The 26,902-nt window shown below is 28.8% G+C and overlaps 5 protein-coding genes across 12 annotated transcripts in view; 2 read left to right on the forward strand and 3 right to left on the reverse strand.

Moving 5' to 3' along the window:
• Nucleotides 1–353: 353 nt before the first annotated feature.
• On the reverse strand, nucleotides 354–4,971 carry LOC122634927 (amyloid protein-binding protein 2). Of its 2 annotated transcripts, none has more exons than XM_043824476.1 (9): nucleotides 4,821–4,971; nucleotides 2,971–3,084; nucleotides 2,638–2,888; nucleotides 2,370–2,549; nucleotides 2,025–2,280; nucleotides 1,818–1,942; nucleotides 1,474–1,753; nucleotides 1,228–1,393; nucleotides 354–1,162 (listed from the first exon to the last, which is right to left on the reverse strand). In XM_043824476.1, exons 2-9 carry the CDS (start codon nucleotides 3,049–3,051, stop codon nucleotides 933–935), a joined length of 1,569 nt encoding a protein of 522 aa, XP_043680411.1. In that variant the 5' UTR covers nucleotides 3,052–3,084; nucleotides 4,821–4,971; the 3' UTR covers nucleotides 354–932. The 2 variants fall into 2 exon arrangements, with proteins under 2 accessions (XP_043680411.1, XP_043680410.1); XM_043824475.1 differs by lacking the exon at nucleotides 4,821–4,971 and adding an exon at nucleotides 3,793–4,211.
• A 241-nt stretch (nucleotides 4,972–5,212) lies between these two features.
• LOC122634921 (receptor-mediated endocytosis protein 6 homolog) lies at nucleotides 5,213–12,340 on the forward strand. 7 transcript variants are annotated; one of them, XM_043824453.1, is made up of 17 exons: nucleotides 5,240–5,353; nucleotides 5,414–5,489; nucleotides 5,579–5,749; nucleotides 6,005–6,138; nucleotides 6,246–7,596; nucleotides 7,678–7,859; nucleotides 7,947–8,106; nucleotides 8,192–8,365; nucleotides 8,437–8,598; nucleotides 8,676–9,023; nucleotides 9,256–9,659; nucleotides 9,727–10,201; nucleotides 10,329–10,558; nucleotides 10,651–10,907; nucleotides 11,019–11,230; nucleotides 11,325–11,710; nucleotides 11,833–12,340. In XM_043824453.1, the coding sequence occupies exons 4-17, from the start codon at nucleotides 6,007–6,009 to the stop codon at nucleotides 11,962–11,964; spliced, it is 4,605 nt and encodes a 1,534-aa protein (XP_043680388.1). In that variant the 5' UTR covers nucleotides 5,240–5,353; nucleotides 5,414–5,489; nucleotides 5,579–5,749; nucleotides 6,005–6,006; the 3' UTR covers nucleotides 11,965–12,340. The 7 variants fall into 7 exon arrangements, with proteins under 7 accessions (XP_043680385.1, XP_043680389.1, XP_043680390.1 ...); XM_043824452.1 differs by lacking the exon at nucleotides 5,414–5,489 and having other exon boundaries at nucleotides 5,221–5,353; XM_043824450.1 differs by lacking the exons at nucleotides 5,414–5,489; nucleotides 5,579–5,749 and having other exon boundaries at nucleotides 5,213–5,353.
• A 322-nt stretch (nucleotides 12,341–12,662) lies between these two features.
• On the forward strand, nucleotides 12,663–19,768 carry LOC122634932 (sodium/potassium-transporting ATPase subunit beta-2-like). Its single transcript, XM_043824484.1, has 7 exons — nucleotides 12,663–13,035; nucleotides 16,973–17,113; nucleotides 17,406–17,522; nucleotides 17,613–17,794; nucleotides 17,932–18,033; nucleotides 18,521–18,692; nucleotides 18,872–19,768. Exons 1-7 carry the CDS (start codon nucleotides 12,885–12,887, stop codon nucleotides 18,979–18,981), a joined length of 975 nt encoding a protein of 324 aa, XP_043680419.1. The 5' UTR covers nucleotides 12,663–12,884; the 3' UTR covers nucleotides 18,982–19,768.
• Nucleotides 19,769–22,132: 2,364 nt separating this feature from the next.
• The window catches only part of LOC122634931 (sodium/potassium-transporting ATPase subunit beta-2-like), a 7,965-nt gene continuing 3,195 nt past the window's right edge, over nucleotides 22,133–26,902 (reverse strand). Inside the window, exons 2-6 of the mRNA XM_043824483.1 lie at nucleotides 24,527–24,667; nucleotides 24,156–24,275; nucleotides 23,888–24,069; nucleotides 23,380–23,659; nucleotides 22,133–23,275 (exon numbers count right to left, since the gene is read on the reverse strand). Coding sequence (XP_043680418.1) covers nucleotides 23,172–23,275; nucleotides 23,380–23,659; nucleotides 23,888–24,069; nucleotides 24,156–24,275; nucleotides 24,527–24,667 — 827 coding nt within the window. The 3' untranslated portion in view covers nucleotides 22,133–23,171. The remainder of the gene's footprint in view (nucleotides 23,276–23,379; nucleotides 23,660–23,887; nucleotides 24,070–24,155; nucleotides 24,276–24,526; nucleotides 24,668–26,902) is intronic.
• Nucleotides 25,383–26,902, reverse strand: part of LOC122634925 (intraflagellar transport protein 80 homolog) — a 10,655-nt gene continuing 9,135 nt past the window's right edge. The window contains exon 16 of the mRNA XM_043824467.1: nucleotides 25,383–26,793. The gene's annotated coding sequence lies outside the window, so the exon portion shown is untranslated. The remainder of the gene's footprint in view (nucleotides 26,794–26,902) is intronic.

A 26,902-nucleotide genomic window follows, 5' to 3' on the forward strand; every position in this document is an offset into this window, starting at 1 on the left:
CGCAAGAGAAAAGTTAACTTGCAAATATGCTATTTAAGTTTAAGAAAATTTCGCATGTAATGTTGTGACAATTACTATATGGCTATTATAATTTTTTGATTCACTATAAGTGCAGATAATATTAAATATAAATTTTTTCAGAAGATAATTTCTCTAAAGTAAATACTTAAATTTTTTGCAGAGTAAGTAAAAGCAAGTACATAAAAAAAGGTGTTTACACACCTTGTAATACACGTTACAATCACATATGTACAAATTATACTAAACTCAACTGTACATAACAGAGATCTGTTATTTGCGCATGTTGTTATTTTCTATTATTAATAACGATTAAAAGTTTTTACATTCTAACATTCTATATAAGAATATTATATATTCTTGCATTAATGAACATTATAAACAGATTTTTGTTTCATTATAAACATTATAAACAAATTTATTCTACAATGAATTTAAATCTTATACACCAATTATTTAAGTCAATAACAAATTGTAATAAAAAAAAAAAAATTGTTTACACTTTTAATCAGATATATTTGTTTAAAATCAATAACAGGAACTCCTATAAATTTAAGGGCTAATTATTACGTTAACCGTAGGATGTGCAAAAGTGCAAAAACGGATAGTCGAACAATTAAGGATATTTCAGTATGATGCAGTACATATATAATTCATTCATTAATTCACAAAAATGCTAGTTTATCGCTCTGTTATATATCTATATTAAAAAAATAAAACAAATCTTCGTGCAATTGTAGTAATAGAAGATCTATACATAGAGATACAATTAATGGAGATTGACTTACGAATTGCTAGTTTTGAAAATTTTTTTGAATCTACATCATAATATGTAGGTCCTTACCAATCAAATTAACATGTGATAATTAAACTAATGAAAATTACCAACATTAGATGATTTTCTTAATATAGTATCACATAGAAAAAAACGCACTAATTACTTCCTCAATTGGCTGTGGTCGTTTTTGAAGATCAATAGGTTGATCTTCTGATTGTGCGTACTTATCTCTAAGTTCTTTCCAATGATTAAAAATATCTGTATACTCCAACACTTTATCACGTTCGTCTAATTTTGTATAAACATGTAGAAGTCCACGATAATCGTATTCCAAGCCACTATAACTTTTTCCAAATAATTTTAAACCTAAGAGAAATAATTCCAGTATTAATAACAAGTTCTTAAGATGCACTAAGGAGAATATAACTTACTAATTGCGATGCTGCGATAATAAAGCTTTTCCGCATCCCTGTACCGGTTCATATGGAAATTATATAACGAGGCCAAATGACCCACGCTTAAGCCAACCTCATAATCTTCAGGTCCTAATAATTTTTCCTTTATACTTATAGATTTTAAATGCATTGCTTCTGCTTCCTAAATATAATTATATAAAAAATTTTTTATTTGTTGAATCATGCATATAAAATATCATATGACATTAGCATCATACACACCTCAAATTTTCTCATACTTTGATATAAACGACCCAAATTGCCATAATGTTTTGCTGTTTGAACATTTATTTCACCAAATGTTGTTTTTGAAAGTTGTAAGGCAGATAAATGCAAGCATTCAGATTTTTGTAATAAAGTCTGCTCCGATAAAGGCATTGGAGCATTATCTAAAGCTATTTCTTCAAGTATTAATGCTTTCACTCTTTTTGCACTTGCTAACATAATGTGGACTCCAGCAAAAAGTTTTTCCATTATATCTATAGCTTTGCCAGCATGGTCACTGTACATAAAAAATTCATATGTACTTTTTTCCATTTTGCAAAATTTAAAAAACTAAATTTTACCTTGCTTCTTGAAATTTCCCTGAATTATATTCACGAACATACAAAGCATATGCCAAATCTTCATGTGCTAATGCAACATGGAGATTAGCCTTTCCAAATATTGCCTTTCTAATGTCTAATGCAGCCTAATATTTAAGAAAAATATTAATATATATATAAGACTATAGATATACTAATAGAAATGAACATATTATAAAAACTATTTACCTTATAAACAGACACACTATTCACAATACAATCGTAATTTAATAAGTAAAATCCATAATCTATTAAAACATCACTATATTTTGGATGGTCTGTGTCAAAAATTTCTTTTGCAAGATAAACCGCTTGTCTGATTAATAAACCAGCTTTTTGAAATTCTCGTTTTACTACACATGATTTTGCTACTTGTCTTAAAACATCAATTATGACCCGTGGTGGCAATGATGGTTTTAATTGTTTTAATGCTTCTATACCCCACCTAAAGCATAATATAGCAAATCTTATCATAAAAGCAACTATTTAGAAAATCTATTGTCTTCATAAAATGATATTAAACAAAATACTTGCTTATATGCTTCATCATATTCACTTCTAATAAAAAAAAGAACACTAAATTCTCCATATAATGCAGCATAATTATTGTTGGTGTGTCCTCCACACCTTAGCTGCTGTATCGTATTCATAGCAAGTTGATGCGTTTCAGCTGCTCCACGAAATGTATAATATGCTGCTTGTGCATGTAACAATCTAAACATCACAATGTATAGCATACTCTTTATTTAACTTGCTGAATATTACAGCAGAAAGCATCGAACACATGAATGTTAAAACATACTTGCAACAACATTTTAATGTACGACATAAATTTTCAGGAGTTGGCTCATCCAAAATAGACAGTTTCTTACAAGCTAATAAAACCCTTTCACTTTCCGTATACCAGCCAGCATCACTAAGAAATTCACCAAGTCGTAAGCCCACATTTATTACTTTATCATGAGCTGCAAGATTTTCTTCAACGCGAATACAGCAAATATCATAACTGATTGCTAATTCTTTTCCAACCATTGTCCCATGATCCATAAGGGCCTTAGAATCAGATATTATTGTAATAATATTATTACTGTACTAGATGTTGGCACATAAGACAGAGATCATTACAAAAATTTACCTGAAAGCTCTGTAATAAATGTACACGACGATTTGTGACATTGAGCATCCTGGAAAATGTTTCCAAGTCTCCAAGTTCCATTCCTAGTAAACATAGTCTTCTTTCTTGATACAACTAAAAGATGTTACAATTACTAATTGTAAAGATATTTTTTATTACATGAACATCACATGTCATTTATCTATATATACATATTATATATCATGACATATAAACGTATATATATATATATATATATATATATATATATATATATATATATACAAATGACAAATAGATAATATTTTTTTTAATTTTATTTTCATCCGAGGTAATTCATATCCAAAATAATCTTCAACTATATTATTATATCTTTGCATAAAAATTAAATACACATTATGTACATTAATATAACCTAGTTCATACAAATATTTCATTACAAAAAATATTTACTGTATTCTACAATAAATCTATTTTAATTGATCTTTAAAACATATAATGTTTCTGTATCTATCTCTCATTAATACAATATTGGTATTCCTATCATATAGAACAACATTTTATGAATACTTAACGTATAATTTATCATTCGAAATTCAATAAACCCCCCCCTGCCAATGTAATAACATTGGTAGAAAACAAAATCGAATAAACCTAAAATAATATTCTACGTTCTAATGTCGCTGTTAAAGACGTCATAAATACGACGTTTCCTTAATTCCTTGTTTACGAATAAAATACACATAAAGAATCTTTATGTCTTTCTTTTAACGTATGTATAATGTACCGCGAGTGAATAAGAAAATAAAAAAGAAGCTTCTCTTTCATCGCCAATTTCTTAACCTGATAATAGAGATCGAAGAGGACGTTCTCAGGTAAATATACGAGATGTTTTCTGTATGTGAGCAATCTGTCTGCAATCGCGGAGACGCTCAGTTTATAAAGAGTTTTCGTCGACTGCACCAGCTTCTTCCGTCCTTCGGCCATTTTCCCAGGGCCTTAGCCTTTGTACTTGTCTCTCTCTCTTCGACGATACCACCAATAGAACGATACGTCGCGAGATCCGTTTGATTACCAGAAAATAATGCATAGGAAAGAAGACAAATACTATGTCGAATGTTGTGACCAACCAGAATCACGCTGTCGAATAAATTTGACAGCTCGACGAAACGTCTCCGTACACGGATGACGTTTCATACACGCGTGTGTCATTAAACGCGTTCTCTCTCTCTCTCTCTCCCTCTCTCTGTCTCTCTTCCTTTTTTGCTTTCTTTCTTTCTATCTTTCTATCTTTTTTTCTTTCTTTCTCTCTCTCTCTCTACTCCGTGTCGAATACAACTTTCATACATTTTCCCTTATACATACGTTTCGTCCATTTACTTATTCTATATCTCAATCGATACATATTTTTAAGAGAGAAAAAACATTTCTAATATTTCACAGACAAATCGTTTCTAATATTTGCTTTCTTTCTTTTCTCTTATGATTATTATCTTTTCATTGGTTAGGAAAAGAGAATGGCGTTTCAAACCTCTCTTTTGTTTTTCTTTTCTTTTTTTTTTTTTTCTTTTTCTTTTTGCGGATTCACATTATTAATTCTATTTAATTGATTCGTATGACATTGAATATTTTCTATTGATTACTATTCCGAGAAACAAATGATTTGCCTAGGGTCATTTTTTTATGTCCATTATTAACGATCTGTTAAGAAAATTGATTTCTTGTTTTTCTTGGAGGGCATTTTAAATGTAGTAATAATCGTTGAAAAGTATTCAGTTCGATAGATGATATTGTAGATATTATATCGAAATTGTTATTAAGATTTCGTTTCATCGAAAGGGTAAAAATAATTAAATTATCGTTTTCATTACCTGTTGGAATTATTTTGTAAAAAATATTCGTATCTAACACTCGTATCTATGTTTAGATTAAATACATTATTGCACTTTGCATTATACTATCACTATGATGATAATTACTTTGTTATTGCATTAGTTTTACTTTCGTATTATTATGTATTTTTTTTTAAGGATGCACCTTGCTCTAAAGTGCATCCTGGTGCATCCTTGAGTCGCACTCGATTCGATCAAAACTCATTCGACTTCCGACGGTTGTTGGCGGTGGATCGACATCCGGTGCATCTGTATAAACTGCATTCTCTTTCTACCAAAGTACTACGAATGAAGTGATTTCCTCTCTCTCTTGCACGGCGTTGCGATTGGTTAGAAAATAGACTGTTTTTGTCATTGGCTAAAAATCGAGAAAGTCGTAAAGAAATTGAGTATTATAGTTATCGGAAAATTCTAACCTGAAATAGAAAATGCGTATTGCTGGGTGTGTTACTTCGAACTATAAACGATAACAGACATTTTTCCTGCTGTTGTCAATTGCACGTGTGCCTGTGGTAAGTGATTACGAGTTACTCAAATTTTATTTTGGAAGTAAACGACATTATTTTCCCTAGTTCTCAACAGCTATTCGTAATATGACGTTGTAGAAGCTATATACGACGTATTATTATTCGTCAATTGCTTCTTCGAGTATGGAACGTTATAGTTGTTGAATATTATATATCTTCTGATTTCTATTCTTATTATACTTATATATTTAATATTTATACATCTTTCAGAAACTGTTAAACAAATATATCTATTTGTCTTTCATTTAAGAACTATTTTCTTTGTTCTTGTTTTAATGAGAAAAATCATGATTTCTGATGTCATCTGACACTTCCTTAATTCAAGGACTAAGATAGATACATTTACACTCTTTAATACCTGTTTTTAACAGATCAAATTTAGTAAGCATATCTTCTTTTTTATTTACATTAAATATTTCTATCTATAATAAAATATAAATTTGAGAATATTTCGTATAAATATTAATATTTAACTTGCTAATATGAATGTAATAAATATTTTTTATTTTTTAATATTCTTAAAAAGAAATTATTGAAATGACTATATAAAAAATATGATTTGTGAATATTAGACATACTTATATAATTTAATATACGTTTATATGTTTAGCTTTTATTATCATTTTTTATCTTTAGTTATGTCATCAGCAAACAGTATAGAGTCCCTTGGGACATTGCAATGGGACATGATTGATTTGGCTGGCCATTTGCGGCAAGAGCGTTTGTTTGTCAACTCAGAACAACAAAATTTACAAACTTTGAACGAAAAGGTATGAAATAAAATGATTATTTTTTTAATATAATACACTTTAATCCTACATTTTTTCTATCATATTATGTAATAGTATTATATAGCCAAAATATATGATCTTTTCAGGTTTTGTATATGTCTTCGGACTTAGCTCAGCAAGCATGGGTTACGGCACAACAGAGAGTTAATTTAAATCGTCTGATAGTTGCAAGGCCTGATTGTACACCAGCTTCTTGCTGTTACAAAGCAAATACACTTGAAAATTCCAATTTTATAGATGCATACAAACATTTAAATTATCAAGCATGCTTATCTTACGGCGAATTTCTTGGTGCTCTTCGGAAGTCACCTAAATTACTTGCATCTTGTTTAGTTGTGGGAGATAGGATTGTTCCAGATACAATTCAAGGCATTGTACAATCTTTGGCTGCTGGATTATATGGCAGCTGCTTGTTACCAGAAGATAAAATTTTAGTTCTTAAACTTTTAAGGCATTTAATGCTTTTACAAATAATTCCTTCGGATAATCCACGAAGACTTCTTAGACATGGCACATGTGCATTTTCTAGGTTTTATTCATTCTTTCATGAAAGCCTTTTCTCTGCAAAGTTTTTTTTAACTGCTGCATTACATACCCCTATTATACAGTTGCTTATGGAAGATGAAATATTTTTGGATATCGATCCAGACAAAGTACCTATCAGATTTCCACCTACAGAAAGATTAAAGAAATTTGGAAAGGAAGGTACTCCCGAATATCAGGCAAAATTACAACGATATAGATTATGGACAGTCAATTCTTTATATCGTATTACACAGAGGTTTATTATCAGTATTAGAGAAAATATGCATTGTTTTCCAACCAGTATTTATTGGCTTGTTAGACAAATGGCTGGACTTCTCAGTAAAAATGGAAATGTGGAGCCGAAAGAAGTACATGCTATGTGCACAGATCTTGTATTTACATATTTTATATGTCCAGCAATAGTTAATCCAGAACCATATGGTATTACAGATGCACCGATAAGTTATGTAGCAAGATTTAATCTAATGCAAGTTGGTCAAATTTTGCAAATACTTTCACTTATGAAATATCAAACTATTGATACAAAAGCATTTGATTTGTATAGAAGATTTGAAAAAGATTCTGTGTCTTCCATAATCGATGTGATGTTAGAAGGTGCAGCAGAAGATTTGGAAGATGAACCTACTATAGTTGATAATAATAAACTTCAAGGCCTGTGTCGTTCTGCTGCGTTATTTACAGAGAATGAATTGAATACTCTGACTACATTTTTACATACAATAGCAAATGATAGCAACATGGATGGCATTTCGCACATGAGTACATTTGATAAAAAACAATTAACAGATATGCTTTCACAACTGCCTTTAGGATTACTGAACAGCAACAGTAAAGTTTCTAATAATATCTATCTGGAAACACCCAATAAAAGAAGTGGTTTCTTAGGGAAAGGTACATTTTTTTGATACATAAAAATAATAATTCTATTAACTGTACAAAATTATGATTGTTAATATTTTCTTTTATCTTAAGGAAAAGATCGTGTTACAAGGATGTCCTCATCTCCCTCTAATGTAACAGCGGATATGCAAGATGAAACAAATGGTACTTCAACACCTGAAGATGAATCTTCAGATAAAAATTCACAAGATGTGTTAGTTATACCATTTGGCCCAACAACTGGAGAATCTGTTGGCTTGCTTAGTGAGCAGAAAGTAAGTGTTTTTTTTGTCTTTTTTTTTTGTCTTTTTTATATATATATATATAACATTTATGTTTTTATAATAAAAAATTGTTCAAAGGTTTTGTGCATGGAACTTCAAAATAATACAGAAAATAGTTCTGTTACATTAAATCTTGCTGATGATATGGTAAATGGTCACAGTAGAAGAGATTCAAACAGTGCAGAACGTTTGGAGACACAAGAAAAAAGAACAAGATTTTCTTTAGCTCATGATGAAGGTAAAACTATAAAGTGTATAAATTTATTAAAACAAGGGAAAAAAAAGAAGCAAAAATTTAATACTTTTATTTGTCTCTTTTACAGTGTTATTTGAAGGTTCAATTGGTAATACATCAGATAATCTAGAAGCTGTTTCAGAAGCTGCCTCCAATCATAGTGTTGCATCTTCATTAGAATTAGAAACAGAAGATCAGAATGATAATTTATCAGACATGGTATCAGCCAATGTATCAGGAAGAGGAACACCCAATATTTCTGGTTTGTAGATTTCTATTAATGAATGAAATTTATTTTTATGTAGGTCAAATTATATGAATATACATTTTTAGGTCGTGATACTCCATCATCTCAAATTACAGAGGGTGATGACGGACGTATTGCAGGTGAAGTAAGACAATTGGATTTACCACCACCAAGTATCCCAACTAAACAAAGTCGTTCAGAAATAGATGATAAATTTTGTAAATTTGAAATTAAGAAACTTATTGAAGGTACGTTGATAATCAAGGTTATTTGAAATTTAATACATATATATATATATATTTTTATTATACTTTTTATTGTATAGGAGATGAAACAGTTTCTATGGTTTCTGACACATGGTCCACTGATGTACTGGCATCAGACAGTGAAATAGTAGAACAACAAGAAAGAATTATTTATCCTCCTTCTTCCGAACAAATTCCGCCAGCGTTACCTTCAGAAAATGCACAGGCAATGTTGGATATTAGTGAGACTGCATCTGAAGCATGGAGTACAGATGTATTGGCTAGTGATTCAGAAAGACTTACTGAAGTGGATATGGATGATACAGCCAGCGTTGCTAGATCCGATGATACAACTAGATCTGAAATAGAAGTCGAATGTCGTGGTGAAGCGGAAGCCGGTGCAGAATCATTACCATCCGCTATACCGCGTAAGTATAAGAGAATACTATACTTAAGCAAGTATCGTTAAATATAATTATTTATTTTGTACAAATGTGGTCATTGATATTTATTGCAAAAAGATTTTGTATATATGTATGTAGATACATTAATTAATATATCGCATACAAATATGGAAATATATAAAAAAATATTTTGACATAAAGATTATTAATGATCACACGTGTACACAGATACATTATTACATTATACTAATTTAAGCTGTAGGAACAGATGATCCTTCTGGAATTGTTTACCATCCAATACCTGGAATCCAAGAAGATTCTGCTATTCAACTCGTCGCACCAATTCCTGAATCACCTTCGTCTTCTAATGTAACTGGTCGTGGTGGAACTAAATCTGATTATAGAAGAAGCACGATGGAATATGTTGATAAGAATGCTAATACCATAAACAGCACAGATTATGGTAAACCATTCCACGAAGACAGCCTCGTCCAATTGATAGACAAATTGCAAATTGACAACGACCCAAATCTTGTGGATCAAGGAGCACATAATCATATTGGTGCTGCTGCTGTTACTCCAGCATTATTACTGGCTAATCATATTAATGCACCGACGCTATCTAATGAAAAATTGCATAATGGTGACGCCAAAGGCGAAGTTAGTATCCTCCTTTATTTTATTTTATACATATATACACATAAAAAAATATTACTGCGTTTTGTAGGAATCAGAAAGTTCATTGACTGGCGTTGATGATGTGGTGGTACGATTGAGTACAACGAGTTTAACATCTAGCAGTAGTTCTGGATCAGAAACTCGAGCGAAGAATAATGCATCCTCATCATCCGAATTACCGTTATCACCACCGATAATTAATGGTACTTGTGACGTGACTGATAGTGTTGTTTCTAATTTCCATAAACCAACAGCATCTACAGGAGCTATTCCAAAAAGTATAAGTTTTGATAAGACCGCTGAACGTGGCGATAAGGAGCTTCTAGATGACGATCAGAAAAACAAGCGTGGTTTCTTTGGAAAATTGAAAATGTCGCTTAGGAATCGTCGGGGAAAGGTTATACGAGGAGCTGATGAATTGAGATGTTACGATAGAGAAGCTGGCGGCGATGGTATTGATATAGGAAAACACAGACTACGTAGAATCATGTCAGAAGATGTAACGTCAGCTGGAAATATGATTGGTATGTTTAATCGTGTTAATCGATGATATCATTATCATCTAAATATTTTCTATAATTAAAAATTGTAATGAAATTATATGTATATACATATATATGTGTATATATATATATATATATATATATATAGATAGTTCCGATGATATTTTGGCAAAATATAGAAGAAAGCCTAGTACAGCTAGTGATACTGCTTCTATTGAAAGTAATCAATCACGTACGAAGGAAGCAGAAGATGAAAGACTTTCAATTGATCCAAATAACGTAGAACTTTCTTTTGCTTTCGCCGATGCAAAAAGAAAATTACGCATGGTACTTAGTACTGCTGACCTTCAATACATTCCATGGAGCTTTGCATCCGAGGTAAGTTTTATTATTTAGTTTAAACTTTTAATAGTTAATTATAATATATTCGTTGATACAATTCTCTCTAAATGTTAATAATGTCTTAATAGAGAAGCAGTTGGTCACAAAAGGAAAACGAATTGGTTTCTTTCCTTCAACTTCAATTGGCTGAAGCTATTAATTTGCAGGATAGAGCACTGATAGCTCATTTACACGAAACTTTAAGATGCGTTAGATTATTTAATGACGATGGTTGCAGGAAATTATTTAAATCTTTGAGAGAAGATTATCAAAGACGATCGCCTTACATCGCATATTTGATCAGATGTCGGCAGGGTTTATTATCAACGTTAGCTCATTTGGACAGGTGGAGAAATGCATGCACATAAATGATATATTTCTTTGATAATATATAAAAATCGTGTTATTAGTATAGTTATTATAGTTAATGTTTAAAAAATGTATATATCTTTTAAAGGTTACGTGTTCGAGTGAAATGTGATCGCGATGCTGTTAATAATCATCTCGTATCCGTTTTTGTAAGAGTGTTTTTGGAAAAAAGAGAAACATTGTTTCTACGTTTCTGTGATGAATTCAAGAAGCTTACATTGGCCGATGAAAAGCAAGATCTAGTTGATAACTTCTTGAGTAAAATTCACGTTGAAATGGATAATGATCCAATCTGGCAAGGTATTAATAAATCAATTAACGATATTATATCATTTTATTACATATAATCTTTTGCAATTGTATATCTTAATTGACGTGTATATAACTTCTTTAGCTGCAAGCGAGTCTCAATTGGAGTTAGCCAGAGTCGTTGTAGAACGAACTGTTATGGCTCGAGTGTATCATAATGCTCTTTATCCAAATGGCGATGGAGATGTATATAGAGATCAGCTTCTTTATGATCATATTAAAAAGCTTGCTAAAGTTATAACGCCTAATCACAAGGATTTACGCATTCCAAAGGTGTATCATTACGAGTGTCCTTGGCCATGGGCCCAAGCTGAATTAGCTGTTATTTCTGCATATAAGACACCTAGAGATAAATTGCAGTGCGTATTTCGTTGCGCTACAACAATAATGAACTTGTTGTCTATGGCTTCTGAAAGAGGTATACCTGCTGCTGATGATTTAATTCCCGTATTCGTTTATGTTATCATAAAAGTAAGTAAATGGGTATGTTTTATTATTATTTATTTATTTATTTATTTATTTATTTTTTATATATATATATTTTTACGCGTAATATAAGAGAGGTAAACCAAAAATAAAATAATTATTTTCAGACTAATCCACCATCTTTATTATCAACTATTCAATATGTAGATAGTTTTTACGGGAATCGATTAGAAGGAGAAGAACAATACTGGTGGACTCAATTTTGTTCGGCGATCGAGTTTATTAAAACTATGGATTAATTCTATTTGCAAGAGATTATTATAATATAGCATAATAACAAATGGGTTGCACAGAGATTAATTTAAAGCTGTAGCAGCGTTGTAACATAATTATTACCCGAATAATTTCATAAATGTCGTGATTTTACCGTGTAAAGCTAAACACAGTGATAAGAGTTATATTTCCCACATTTTACGCTAAATACTTACCAAATAGCATTGATTCTTGCTTTTCGATTGAAATGTAATAGTAGATTATATCTAATTCCAAGTACTTTTATAATTAATGTAATAATATGAAATTATACTTCTTTTCACCTCACTTAGCATTAAGTAGTGAGAAAAAAATGCGAGAGCTCGTGTGTAAATAAAAAAAAAAAAAAAAAAAAAAAAAAAATGGTTTCATAAACATTTCAATATTCTATAGGATATATAATATGTATCTCGTTGATTATTTCGCTTATGTTAGAAACTAATTTACAAAATACTTTACAAATGTAATCTTCAAAAATCTTATTATTTCGATTCAAACCTTCACATTTTTATTAGATGGAAACGTAAATCAAGAAAAAAAAGATGGGATAAAAAAAAAAAAAAGAAAAAAGAAAAAAAAAATATTTGAAAGCGTAGTTTCGAACCATTTCAAAGTACATATACGGTATAATCGGGCTGCGCAGTAGAGTTGCGCAATAAGCTTATTCGTTATCGTCGACGCGCGTTGGCTTTCAGTTGCCGTTCGGCCGGCCATCGAGTAGGATCTCTGTTTCGCGAGTGATAGTCATTTAAAATTTTCTCGATTTGCGGAGGTATTGTTTTTCCGTATTAATTTTTATCTCATTTTATCGACATTTTCTTTGCATTTGGATAATCGACGATCGTTATCGGTCGCTTCGGCGAACTTAAGCGTCATCGAAAGAACATATTGTCGATATTGATACAAGATGAGTACACCGGGCAAGCAAGTGCGGAATGGTACTTACGAGTTCGATTACATGCGTGTGCCCGAAAACAAAACACGATGGGAGGTTATACGTGATGGCTTTTACAATCCTGTTGAAGGCACTTATTGTGGACATCCACCTAAAAAGTGGGGTAAGTTTGTGCTTTCATTTTCTTTTTATCTTTTGTTTTCTTTTTTCTTTCTCTTTCTTACGGAAATAACAATAATTTGAACTTTGATAATTCAATAAAAGTAATAACAATGGAATAAATATATTCCGAACTAAAAATAACTAAACGTACACACTTTTTAAGAATAACCTTATTCATATACTTTCGATTATCGAAACTATTAAATCGATCGAATCGATTAATCGTTTCAAGAAGAACAAAAGAGAGAAAAAGTAGCTCGAAGGTTCGTAATATTTCTTTCTTATATTTAAAACATTCATGTAATTATAATTCTAAGAATAAGGTAATAGACACGATCGTACTTGAAGTTTGAAAAATAAGAAATAAACGATGAAGGACGTAATTATAATTAAGAAAATTTGACGTGTGTGTGTGTGTGTGTGTCTGTTACCATATATATATATATATATATATATATATATATATATATATATATATAATGCGTCTAGGTTTGTCGTCGTTGTCAGACGACAAATCTCGTTCGTCGACAAAAAGGAATCCTCATTAAATTACTCTCATTACTCGAAACTACCCAAGCAGTAGTTCTCCTTCGCTTCTTCTAATTCACTTCCTTTATTCACGGGAAAGGCACGTGTCTTGCACAGACGCGTGTCTGTTACTCGAATATGTAACCGTAACCGCATTATCATAGTTTGTACATCTTTAGATACTTCTTCCTTGTATTATGTCGATTTTTCCTCTATTCATTACTGACCTTCAAAATGCATATGAATATTTCATTATGTTAATTTTCGACGACGACTTGGCCGAAGACGTACTCTTTCGATAATATTTATTTATAGAAATAATATTTAGAAATATTTGCAAATATTTCTATCTTATAAAAATTAGTTTTCAATCGTTATCGTGGAATATTACATCGGAATAAAATTTAACGTAAGAATTTTTTAAATCAGTATATTAATATACAAACACGCAGAAGAAAAGTTTTAATTCTTTCAATTATATTACAGTCACATGCATTATAAAATAATTTCTAACATCTGGTAATGGTTTAACCTCAATCTCGTTTGTATTACGTGTTAGATGTTTTGGAGGAATCGAAGGAAAAATATTTTTTAATTTATTTGTTAATCTTTCGTATTACTCAATTATATTTTTAATCGTAGACATGTCAAATAACTTGTAGTATATAATAATCATTGAAATTGAATTACTGTATGATATAACATATCTTCATATAAAGTCTTGTTGTTTATACGATAGACAAGAGCAAATCCATACCGATCTTAGTTTTAATACGCGAGTAACAGTGCTCAGAATGTAAGCATTCCATTGTCTCACGTGACGGTTAAGATAATCAACTATCATTTTATTCGTTTCCGTGTTATCACGTTCTGTCAGACTATTAACGCGAAAGACGTATAATAAAGACGTATGGATAATAATTGCTTGACGAAAATGCTATTTGAAACATAATATTTTTCAAACGACATTTCCTAATGATGAAAATGTGAAATTATTTTTTATTTATTTATTTATTTATTTATCTCATTTCAAAGCAATAATTCATCGACGAATCCGATTCTTATCGATTAATCGAATTTAAAAAAAAAAACCACATTATTTTTATAAATAAATCGAATTGAAATTTTTCAAATAATTCGATTCTTATCGATTAATCACATCTCGAAAATATTTATCAGATTAGAACGAGGTTAATTTATGTTTGGTAATTAAAAATTATGGTTAAACGTCGAGATATATTAAAAATCTAGGATACGTTATATAAGAACTCGTCGGTAATAAACTTGAATTTGAATTAGAAAGTTCGCCTCGAAGTTCTATGGAAGAGCTAGCAAGTTTATCGGGATAAATATCAGTGAGAAATGCTTTTTATATTTTCTACGTTTCAATTTGATAAATACATATTTACAAATCTAAACTTAATCTCTTGAAAGAGAAAAATAAATTCGATAATAATTCGTGTAGTAAATACAACGTGTGTGTGTGTGTGTGTGTGTTGGAAGATTAGACGAATTTGTTTTTTAGTAAAAGAACAATTTTTTATGTTTGCAATTTAAAAACTCATAAAAAAGAAAAATGATCAGCAATTTATTTCTAATTATAAAAAAAAAAATATTTATTTAAAAATCACATACACACATATAATATATTATATAATCATTGAGAGAGAATCTTCGTGATGTTAGCTTTAATGTTTAAATATTTTTGAAATTTATTTGTAATATCATAGTTTCTTTCAATACATTTATCTCATCATTATTTTGACAATAATGAAGTGATATAGAGAACATCGTTCCTCATTAGCATTCGACGTTCTAAGAAGAAACAAATTTCATGGTTAAGTGTTAAAATGTTTTAACACGTGACGCATATTCAGACAAATTCATATTTGTTCGAGTTATCACTTTCCGCGTATCGTTTCCGTTCGATTAACGAAAAGTATTAACTTACACACTGCATATAAGTAACCTCATCTGACGCATAAACATGTATATGTATGTATATATATATATATATAATAAACGGTGCATTAAAAAGTATCAATTACGTTATGAAACGTTAAGCGTGGGAATGTGTTTGCATTCGCATATGATATTCTATACGATAAATGAATAATTTCATTGACAATATAAGTACAATAATAATAAAAAAGAAAAAAAAGGTAATATAGTCGAAATACAACGTCAAGTTCAAAATGACGCGCAAACTTATTATTAGTCATATTCTCATTTTCACACGAAGATACATTTTCCTCGCATTAGTATCTGAAATAATAATAATAATAATAATAATAATAATCGAAACAGCACGTCTATTTAAAAATGGCGCGCTCAAACTTATTTGTTAGCCATATTACGTTCTCTCATATATTCCTTCTATTCGTATTTATTTCATGAAAATTACAAAGAAAAAAAATCAACACAAAAAACTAAATAATGACTTTTCCATTCGAGTGGAAGTTCAAATATGTATGTAGTATATAACTTCTTTCTCGTGTTTACGTTTCGCGTTAACTCTGAAACATACTTTAACGTGTTAAGGCCATCGTCCTACTTTCATTCTATTTTGGATTTAAATGTATTCATTATATAAATGCATTAGGAAATATTTCTTTACTCGAGAAAATGGTGGATGTGAAACGTATCGAATTTTGTTTACAATTTTGGTTTTTTCCTTCATTCTCTTTCCTTATTTTAATGTCGAATTAAAAATTTTCTCGCTATTTTGAAAATCACTCAAAGTCAAAACAAAATCACTGTTTCAATATAACAAAAATGTTTCATTAATTTGCATTAATAATTTTTATAATAATTTGCAATAATAATTTATTGAGTAATTGAATATTTCATGATATGATATATAGGATGGATCAAAAGTTCCTAAATGATTTTAAAAATCAATTTCTTTTTTTCGAGACTTATCGGACTAATTCTTTTCCAGATTTTTAAAATATTGAGAACTTTTGGCCTACCTAGTATATCTTTACCTCTTTATTTCTTTATTCTTTTTTTTTTTTTTAAGAATAGTATAATATCAAAGTTATAAGTACTTATTAAATGAGATTTTTTATATTCGTTAAATCGACACATAGATCATTAAATTTTTGTTCTTCATACGTTCAGAAAGATTAAGACGATAGAAGCAGAACTCGAGAGCTAACATCGAAGCAAGAAATTATATTTAGAAACAGATTTTGGCGGACTGCCTATGCTTTAAATAATTTCCGTGTTCGATCGAGACAGAAGGTTGAACATTTTCTCGATCACGATGATTAAAATCGATGACGCAAAAGTATAATTACCGGAGAATCAACGGAAAAATATCAGTTATTTTTCTTATTTCGTAACAATTAATTAATCGAACCATGTATTAAATTTACAAACATATTTTTTCCTTATTTATCTTTCAGCTTGGACACTCGTTTTTTATAGCTGTTTCTTCTCGGTTTTGGCCTTGCTCTTTGCAATTTGTATGAAGGGCCTTTTGGCAACTATTAACAACGACAAACCTAAATGGATATTGGACAGTAGTATCATTGGGACCAATCCAGGTAATCATAAATGTATATATATATATATATATATATATATATATATATATATTTCAATTATACAAATATAATTTAAGAGTTCCTAATACAATTTGAAAAAAAAAATCGATAGTGCAGAACTCTAACATTACCTATGCATTTTTCCTTTGCGCTAACCAAAAGTTATTTATATCGGAGATATATGAAGGTAGATATTATAAATAAAATGAAATATTATTATATAATATATTGAAAATAAATTATTGCATTATTATATAATTTTTAAATGTCACTTACGTATTCGCGTTAAAAGGACTTGGATTCCGGCCAATTTCGGACAATCCAGATGAAAGATCTTTAATTTGGTATACAGCATCGAATGCAACCGAAGTGGAAAAGTGGACCAAACTTTTGGATAAATTTTTAGAAGGTCAGACGATACTATCTCTCGTAATTTATTTGAAAATATATATTACACGCAAAGTTTATCACGTGATTATGTGAATACAAATTTCTACAGAATACATAGATTCGTCTCTTTTACCAAACGGTGGTAGGAATCAACAGATTTGCAGTTATACTCAAAAACCAAAACCTGGAAATGTTTGTGCTGTTGATGTCAATAATTGGGGACCTTGTTCACCGAAACAACAATATGGTTTCAACAATTCAGCACCTTGTGTTTTTATTAAATTAAATAGAGTAAGAAGAAACTAAAAAATAAATAAATAAATAAAAAGTAACAAAAAATATCGAATAAAAATATAAAAAAAAAAAGTGAAAAAAAAAAAGGAAAAAAAAATCTTTTTGTTTCTCTAAGCAAATTTTTTCTTTTTCAGATATATGGATGGGTACCAGAATATTATAACGACACCAAAAATCTACCATCGGATATGCCGCTTAACTTAATCAATCATATTAAAAAAACCAACAGTTCTTGGGTTAGTTAGTCGGTCAGTTAAATCAACCAGTCGGTATATTAACTTATCGCGCGTTGATATTTATTAATTAGTAATTAATCGTTGGGAAATAAATTTTCTTTTTATTTATTTATTTTTTATTTTTTTTTTTTTACTCGTTAGTTTCCATGAAAATTCGTGAAATTTCTACAATGTTTGTAAGCCAAATTCATCAATGTTTCGTATAATCGGAATCACTTTACTCGTTGTGTAAGCTGATAAGATCGTATCGTTTTATTAGACTCGCGTACGTGTGAACTTGTAAGCTGTATGATAACGGAAAGATTAATAATTCAATGTTCGTACGGTCAGAAAAAGTTTCAAGATAATTTATAATCTTGTTCTCTGAATATATCTGTATATTTGAAAAATTTTACTTTTATATTAGTTAATGATGAATTATGTTAATTGATCATCATCGCGGAGTACTCATTGTACAATTCTACATTATATCACATTTTAATTATAGTTAAATACTGTGTGGGTATCATGCAAAGGGGAGGATCCATACGATAATGAAACTATCGGTGAACTAGCATACTATCCGCAAAATCATGGATTTCCAGGATTTTATTATCCATACGAGAATGTTCAAGGATACCTAAGCCCACTCGTGGCTGTACATTTTCTTCGACCAGCTAGTAAGTTTATCTGTTAATTATCTATTTTTCTAAACAGTTTATATATATATATATATATATAAATAAAAATATAAAATAAATAAAATTAATGTCTATATTGTGCTATGTCATAATATCCATAAATTATTACTATTATCGCAAGAACTGTAAATTATCCATAAATCCATATATGTTTTCAGGAAATACAATAATCAACGTTGAGTGTAGAGCATGGGCGAAGAATATTAAATACAATACGAGAAAATCGGAGAAAAAAGGTGCTGTACATTTCGAACTTCTGGTAGACTAGTCACATATCACATTCTATTATGAAACATAAATGTCTTCTGCTTGAAGTAATGTCAACTTGATTAGAAAAAGAACGTTTCTCGTTCGAATGTGTAAACATTATGCCGATGCAGAATCAGATTAGAATTATCTTCAGTATAGTAAACGTGAACTCATTACTAGCTAAATACAGATTGATATTGAGCTGATAATGAGTATGTAAGGACGATATAGGAATTATTTAAAACAAATTTCTTTACTATTACGCCAATAGAGTATCGATTCCATTGATCAAATCATTCGCAAATGAAATAGTTTCATTAACAATCATATCTGATAAGTTTTAACGTGATATAATATTTATATGTGTATGATAGATGTAAAATTTTAATCTGCCTATCCTATGTGTTCTACAATAGCGAAGTGTGCCAACGAACTTATTGATCGATAGAAATATTTTGTAATAGCTTATTACAAAAATGAATGTGTGCGTTATCTAGTTATCAAAGAAGAATCACACAAGTCCTGTTTTATATAAGCATTTTCTGACATCTTGCAGTTATCTCATAAGTAATAACGCGATGACGATTATACAATATAAATTTAGGTTTGTTTTCTTTTTTTTTTTTTTCTTTTTTTTTTCTTTTTTTTTTTTTTAAATGATGCTTGAAAAACAGCTGTTACAGATAATGATAATAATTAAAAAAGAACGTAGAAATAGTCATATAGTACACGAGACAATAGGTATTAACTTTTCAATGAGATAGATATCTTGCCTGTATGTATATATATATATGTGTGTGTGTATACATATACATGCATATATATATATACATATATATATATATATATATATATATATATATATATATTGTGTGTATAACTTAATATGCAGCATTATTTTCGTGGAGAGGTACTAATGACTTAATTTTCTTTTTTGTTTTTTATCTTTCTTTTTTTCTTTTTTTTTTTTTTTTTATTTAATAAAAACTTAAATGATACTTTGCAAAGAGTTCTTAATTCTCGGCTTAAACTTAATGGTTTTTTCTTTTTTTTTTTTCTTTTTTTTCTATTTTTTTTATTTAGAGAAAATCATACATTGCATTTCACAGCTGTTGATATCAATTATAAAAGATCATATTTATTATATTCTTTTAATTGAATACTAAAAAAACAATAAGATTTTTTGAAATATTGTATATTGTAATTTTAAATTCAAAATTTTGCAATATATTAGAAAAGATTTTTATTCGATAAATTATAAATTTGTATAGAAACGAAAGAATTGATGCAGTTTTAATATAGATCCATCACATTGTTGTTATTAATTACTCTAGATTTTAAGATTTGATTGTGACAACTAATTACATATGTATAAAATGTATCTTATATGGGTGTAGGAATTATGTTGTAATTTTATGTACTTATAATCCCTTTGTTAGAATTGTTCATAAAGGTGAATTGTAATTTGTAATTATGTTACATAACGACATTTTGTGTATATGCTTATATATATATATATATATATATATATATATATATATATACATATACATATATATGCATATATATACATAAAGATAGTTTTTACGTATTATAAATACTTTCTAATGATACATTCTCTAAAGGGATATGTACTTACAAAAATGCAAAGAACAAAAATTGAAATGTAAGAATCTATCAGAAATGTATATCACTATTTCTTTTTTTCATCGTTTAGCTCTTAAATAATTAATAACAAGAAAGCAAATATTTTTCAAATCAATTTCATTATAAATATCATAATTTGCAAAGATTAATTAGAAAAAACCTAATAAATAAACATTATATAAATAGAAAGCCATGTAATGATATTAAATATAATAATATAATGAAATGTATTAAACGACTAATATAATATTTAATTATATTTTATGCATTAACAGGAATAATGTTTGTCAATGAAAAGAATGAATTAATTCAAACACAGAATTTATTGAACTTTTTGGCAAGTACACATTACTTTATTATACATTTCAGTTCTATCTCATAAAATTGTGTAAAAATATGATAATCGCAGAAAAATGTATACTTAAAGAATTATAATGAGATTCTAAATTTCAAGGCACTTGTAAATATATCTCTTTGCAGGTCAAGATTTTTGTAATTAAAATTTCTTCATGGACTGTATATATATAGAATGATTCTAATCTAGCGATATAACTCTAAAGGAAATATATTTATATGAAAAAATAAATCGAAATTGTAAAGTGACTTCATTTTTTAATGAATTGAATTTAAAGATCTGTATAAAAATGTTATACTATATTTACGATTTATTTTTTCATATAGAATCATCCTCTTTTGGTTGTACCATTAGATTAAAAACACCCTATATACATATATATATATATATATATAATGGTCTCTTTCAGTTTCATTTCGATAGCACTGTACTCATTCGAGAGTTTATCTTGACATAAAAATAATTCGATACTCCGAAAATTTATAAATATTGTTATTATATTTATAAATTTTACAAAATATTGTAACAATATTCTGATATAGTATTGTATTTTGGTGTCTTTTATATTCATTATTATTGTAATTAGAAAATCAAGAAAATCATTTATAAAACTTTCTATGTAATAGAGAGGCTCAAAACCAGACAAATATTTTTGCAAATATAGTGAGTTTTGTTTTTTGTTCATATAAAATCTTCGATCATTGTTATAATATATATGTGTATATAAAGGACAAAAGTAAAAATGCATGTGATTCATCAGAATTATACGAAGCAATGCTATGGTTATTTCATAATTGTTTTCTTTTTTTTTTTCGAAATAATATACATATATATGTCTCCGGGGAAGAACATTGTTTCGGCAGTTTGTCCTATTTTTTGGGGCTGTTTTTTTCTTAAAACACATACCCTATATTAACAAAGTAGATATTTATTTAAATGGCCTTAATAATACTGAATGATCGTTTAAATTTGGTTGTAAGTTAGAAATTGTACTCGAGAAATATTACAACTAAATAAAATGAATCGCATGTGTGTATATATGTATATATATATATATATATATATATATATATATATAAACAATAGCGATTTATTGAAAATGTAAATTATTAAATTCTAGTGAAGTGTATTTTTTGTTTTGTTTAAATGAATATTAAATTGTGAAATATTTTTGATCAAAAAAAAAAAAAAAAGAAAGAAAGAAAGAAAATAACGCTACCTAAGTAAGAATCGCCCCGCGGATTTTTTTGCAAGTGCAACAATCTTTCCTGAAAAAGCATAAGTTTTTCACTGAAAAACTTCGTGTGCATTTTAATAATAAAACACATCAATATTATCTATAGAACGTGCAAAAATCTTATAAATTTACACTAACGAGAGTACAGTTTGTCTTTTTTTTTTTTGTTTCGTTTTTTGTTTTTCTTGTAATTATTTTGTCATTAACACTTAATTACATTTAATACTTAAACATAATGTGTGTGTGTGTACACATATATATACATATGTATATGTATATATATGTGTGTGTATAATCAAATGCAGATCTGTTCCCCTCAAAATGTACAATAATATTATACAAAAAATCTGAGCTTTTCAAAAATGATCATATAAATTAGCTGAAATAGAAACATAAATGGAGAGATTTTATATATTATAAAAACTTAATTACAATTGAGAATTGTACACAATTAATGTTATTTTTTAATTTACAACTCTTATTCACTTGCTACATAAAAAAAAAAGCACGTAATACCTTTAATATAAATTATATAATTTTTTTCAATTATATCATGCTTGTCACTATTCCTTCATACATCTTATTATTTTATATAAAAATTATTCAGATATTAATTATGATACAAAACTATTTTTTTTTATTCCAATTATTGTTTTTATTATATAATTTTAGAAAACTCTAAGATATATTTCCGTTTCATTGACCGATATAATAAAAGAATCTATTGGAAAAAAAAAAAATTAATCAGGATCAAATTTCAGGTGGGACAATTATTCCCAGAACATTTTATTTTTACTCTAAGTACCTTCTACGCAGTTTACTTGGTAAAAAATGCTTAGAGGCACATAATAATTTATTAAAGGTGAAATACATATTGTCAGGTTCTATGCAGAACCTGAAAAGTATAAAAATTGATAGCTCAGGTATTTATATTTAAAAAATATTGAAAAAAGATCTGCATTTTAAAACATTAATCTATCATTAGTTCAAAGTGAACAGCACCTAATTTATCGTGGCGGCTATGTTTAATATTTTTGGCCCATGCCTTGCATTCCACGTTTATTAAAATACCAGCTGAAAAAGAAACAAACAATTGTAAACGAAATTTTAATGATAATTTTTAGTTTTATTTGTATTTTTATTTTTAACGAGTATTATAATATATTTCTTGTACTTACTACGTGGTCTTACAAAATGGACAGCAACCAAAGGACTCAAATATCCTTCCGAATTTTCGAAAGGATAAAAGTAACCGGGGAAACCTCGTCGTGGTAAATAATTAATTGGTCCTATGTTCTCTTGATCAGCAGGATTTTCACCCTCGCAAGAGACCCAAATTGTATTGAGTACTAAAGAATTCTTATCTTTTAAACTTGCGATATGTTCTTTTAAATCAAGTGGCATTTTTTCCGGCAAGGATTCCGTGTCGTTGTAAAATTCCGGTCTCCAGCCATAAATCTTTATAAAGAAGAACACGTGATTATTATAAATAATAAATAATGTAAACTTTTCTATAGGTTTGTTATTATAAAATAGATCATTCAATTATCAATTATTTATTTTTAAAAGGTTGTAATCTCAAATCAATTTTAATTTCAATTGTCTGTATGAAAAAAAAAAAAAAAAAAACTTAAAATATTAAATCGTTTCAATTTTGGAAAAAAAAAAAAAGAAAAAGAAAATTACCTTATTCAGCTTAAGAAAAATACATGGTGCCGATTTATGATAATTATATTTATTTTCTTTTGTACAAGGATGCCAATTTTTTACATCCACGTCGCAAACTTTTCCAGGTGGTGGTGGTTGATTGTAATCACATTTGTTAATGTTAGCACCAAGCCCAGGAATGGAGCCAGGTGTTATGTATTCTATAAATAATACATTTATTCATTTTTTCTATTAACCATTTCAATTTAGATTTAAATATAATTAAAAAGAAAATTAATGTAATTACCCTTTAAGAAGCTTTGAAGAGAGTCAACCCAATGTTTAAAATTTTCACTGTCTGTTCCACTGTACCAAATTAATGTGCTTTCTACATTTTCCATTGGTGGCATCGGCCTGAAACCCAATCCTGCAAAATTTCAAGCTATTATTAAAATTTTATTATTTATATAAGTATTAAATATCAAGTGTTGGCCAATAAGTAACGTCGAGATTTTTAGTAAAAAAATATTACTATTATTTACTTAAATTTAAAAAATACTAAATGTTTTTTTTTTCTTTTTTAGAAAATTTGTATAAAATACTACGTATCACGTACTTCATTACATTATATCAGAATTTTCAGTAAATAAATAGTAGTGTTATTTAAATACATTTTACCTGGGTTAGTTCCGATTATAGAACGTTCTAATTGCCATCGAGGTATCCTTGGGTCAAGAGTTTGAAAGAATCCCCAAAAACAGATTGCGACCAATGCTGCCAGTATTCCATAAAATACCAAATAGAACAGCCCTATTTTACCTGCAATAAAATAGATTATATTGATATTTTATTGTATGATATTTGTATTGCTATATTTTATTGCTGTAATAAAAAAAAAGTTAGACTTAATCATTATTTCAGACTGATTAAAATTTAATTGAGTTGATCGACAAGTAGTCATGACAGTACGTTGTGTAATGTAAGATAATTGTATTAATCGGAGTTCCAATTTAGCGGAAGATCATAGTGTCTTGGTCTTGGTCAAGTGGAACAATTCAATTAAGAGTCAATTGGATGTCTTGCAAGGTCATCTTTCGTATAATTTTCTCTATACCATGGACATAAACTTGTCTATCGAACGAATCACAATCTTTAATTAAAGTTTATTTTATTTCTTCTTTCCTTTCCGAAATTGAACTATTTATCAGATACTTTGTTAGATTACTATTAAAAAAATGTTAATATACACATAAATCAATTCTAGACTATATAAATCATCAATGATCTAAAAAGTGAATTTTTCTGATCATAGATAAATAATTCTTAGACATATGTACATAATTTACTAATTGGATTAAATTTTTTAATTCAGAGATTTGATTATTTACTTAAACTATTAAATTACTACAAATAAAATGAGTTAGTATATATAGATCAAGCCTTGTCTTCTGTACTAATCGTTGATGATCCAAGTTATGAATTTTTTGGGAGGGGAGTCATAGATAAATAATACTCAACCATAAATCAAATACGAACGTGTCCTCGTTTGAACATGTGCGCGCTCAAGGTGCCTTTATTACGATCCTTGGATATCGATAGCAACACACACGCCACTTGATTTACCTCTAAGCAAGGTCTTGCGGTGTTTGATTTGTGATCCGACGGTATGAATACATATGCTATCGAGCTCTTATCAATTTCTATCGAACGAGCAAACTGAAATGGTATTGGTAGACGTATTGAATGATATGCTTCGACTTGATCATAAATTAAAAAAAAAAAGAAAGAAAGAAAAAAAGAAAACTTGCGACAAATAAATCGTTAATCCAAAATATAAAAATGTATTCTCCGTTGTAAAGATAAAATAAATAATGATATTTTAATTTAAACCTCATTATACTCTAAGACGAATAAATAGAATAATAATACGGAGTATCTTGTCTCCACTTATGTTGAAAGTCAGTCAGAGTACGAACCGCAAACGCTTACATTAACCGATTCACTTTAGTCAACAATTGTCGACCTCTGTGTAACACGATGGTCATGCAAGTTATCATCTCTCGGGGCCATGTGTGATAAGGTCAGAGACTATCTCTTGATATAAATCTTTTTGTAAAAATAAAAAAAGAAGAAAAAAGAAAATTTCATTTAGATTATAACATCACTTTTCTTGCAACAAATATACATATCGAGGGAAGCTTAATAGATGTTGTTATGTATACATTATTGCGAATTCATCCAAATTGAAATTGTAATAATAATATTAATGAAGAGATCTCTAGCTTGTTGTATCTAGGATTAAGAGCATTGAGATTAAAAGAGAGAGAGAGAGAGAGAGAGAGAGAGAGAGAGAGAGAGAAAGAGTTTCGCGAGTCTGGATATATAACTTTTGATTTAGAAAAATATATTTCCCAGACGATAGATCTCAGGCGACAAAGAATGAACAAAAGCTATGGTTATAGTCGCGTGGGTGTACCCTTCAGAATGGTCCTAAGTTACGTAATGCTATAATGCTTCCATTTAACGCCAATTGACCTCGTTGTACACGTTTACGCTGAAGGAAGTTTAACAATTACCATACAGCCGAGCTAAGCATTGTGTCCAACGCGAAATCACGGTGAAACGAGTGCGCTTAGGTCTTTTCGGTTCTACATAAATCGTTTTAGACGTATCTCTTTTTTTCTTCTTTTCTTTTTTCTTGTTTCTTTCTGTCTTTTTTTTTTTTTTTTTTCTTCTGAAAGGTCTCTACTTGAATATATTATCAACAGAATAGGAGTAATTTCTAAAAGAATTGTGGAAACTGTGTAATCATGTTGATGCATTAGAACTAGCGATTCTCTTTGATATTCAGGTTTTTCAAGGTCCCATCGGTGCTACTCAGCTTTTCTCAATCCGATTAGTAATAGTTATTTCAAAGGCAATAGACGGAATACCCACTGCAACAACTGATAGAGAGTTTCAAAGCAAAAAATAATTGTAAAATTAAAAGAAAAATAAAAAGATTAATCTTTCTTCTTTCTTTCTTTTTCCTTTTTTTTTCTTTTTTCTTTTTTT

This window comes from Vespula pensylvanica, chromosome 16 (genome assembly GCF_014466175.1).
Source record: "Vespula pensylvanica isolate Volc-1 chromosome 16, ASM1446617v1, whole genome shotgun sequence".
Taxonomy (NCBI): domain Eukaryota; kingdom Metazoa; phylum Arthropoda; class Insecta; order Hymenoptera; family Vespidae; genus Vespula; species Vespula pensylvanica.

Bases quoted from the DNA above. Each gene is read 5' to 3' on its own strand.
- LOC122634932 (XM_043824484.1), top strand. From the start codon at position 12,885: ATGAGTACACCGGGCAAGCAAGTGCGGAATGGTACTTACGAGTTCGAT. The intron at 13,036-16,972 runs GTAAGTTTGTGC...TTTATCTTTCAG, and splicing joins ACATCCACCTAAAAAGTGGG to CTTGGACACTCGTTTTTTAT. The intron at 18,034-18,520 runs GTTAGTTAGTCG...TTTTAATTATAG, and splicing joins AAAAAACCAACAGTTCTTGG to TTAAATACTGTGTGGGTATC.
- LOC122634927 (XM_043824475.1), bottom strand. From the start codon at position 3,936: ATGGCCGAAGGACGGAAGAAGCTGGTGCAGTCGACGAAAACTCTTTAT. The intron at 2,550-2,637 runs GTATGTTTTAAC...TGTGATGTTTAG, and splicing joins ACATTAAAATGTTGTTGCAA to ATTGTTACATGCACAAGCAG. The intron at 1,754-1,817 runs GTAAAATTTAGT...TTTTATGTACAG, and splicing joins GGGAAATTTCAAGAAGCAAG to TGACCATGCTGGCAAAGCTA.
- LOC122634921 (XM_043824450.1), top strand. From the start codon at position 6,007: ATGTCATCAGCAAACAGTATAGAGTCCCTTGGGACATTGCAATGGGAC. The intron at 7,597-7,677 runs GTACATTTTTTT...TTTTATCTTAAG, and splicing joins AAGTGGTTTCTTAGGGAAAG to GAAAAGATCGTGTTACAAGG. The intron at 10,908-11,018 runs GTGGAGAAATGC...TATCTTTTAAAG, and splicing joins ACGTTAGCTCATTTGGACAG to GTTACGTGTTCGAGTGAAAT.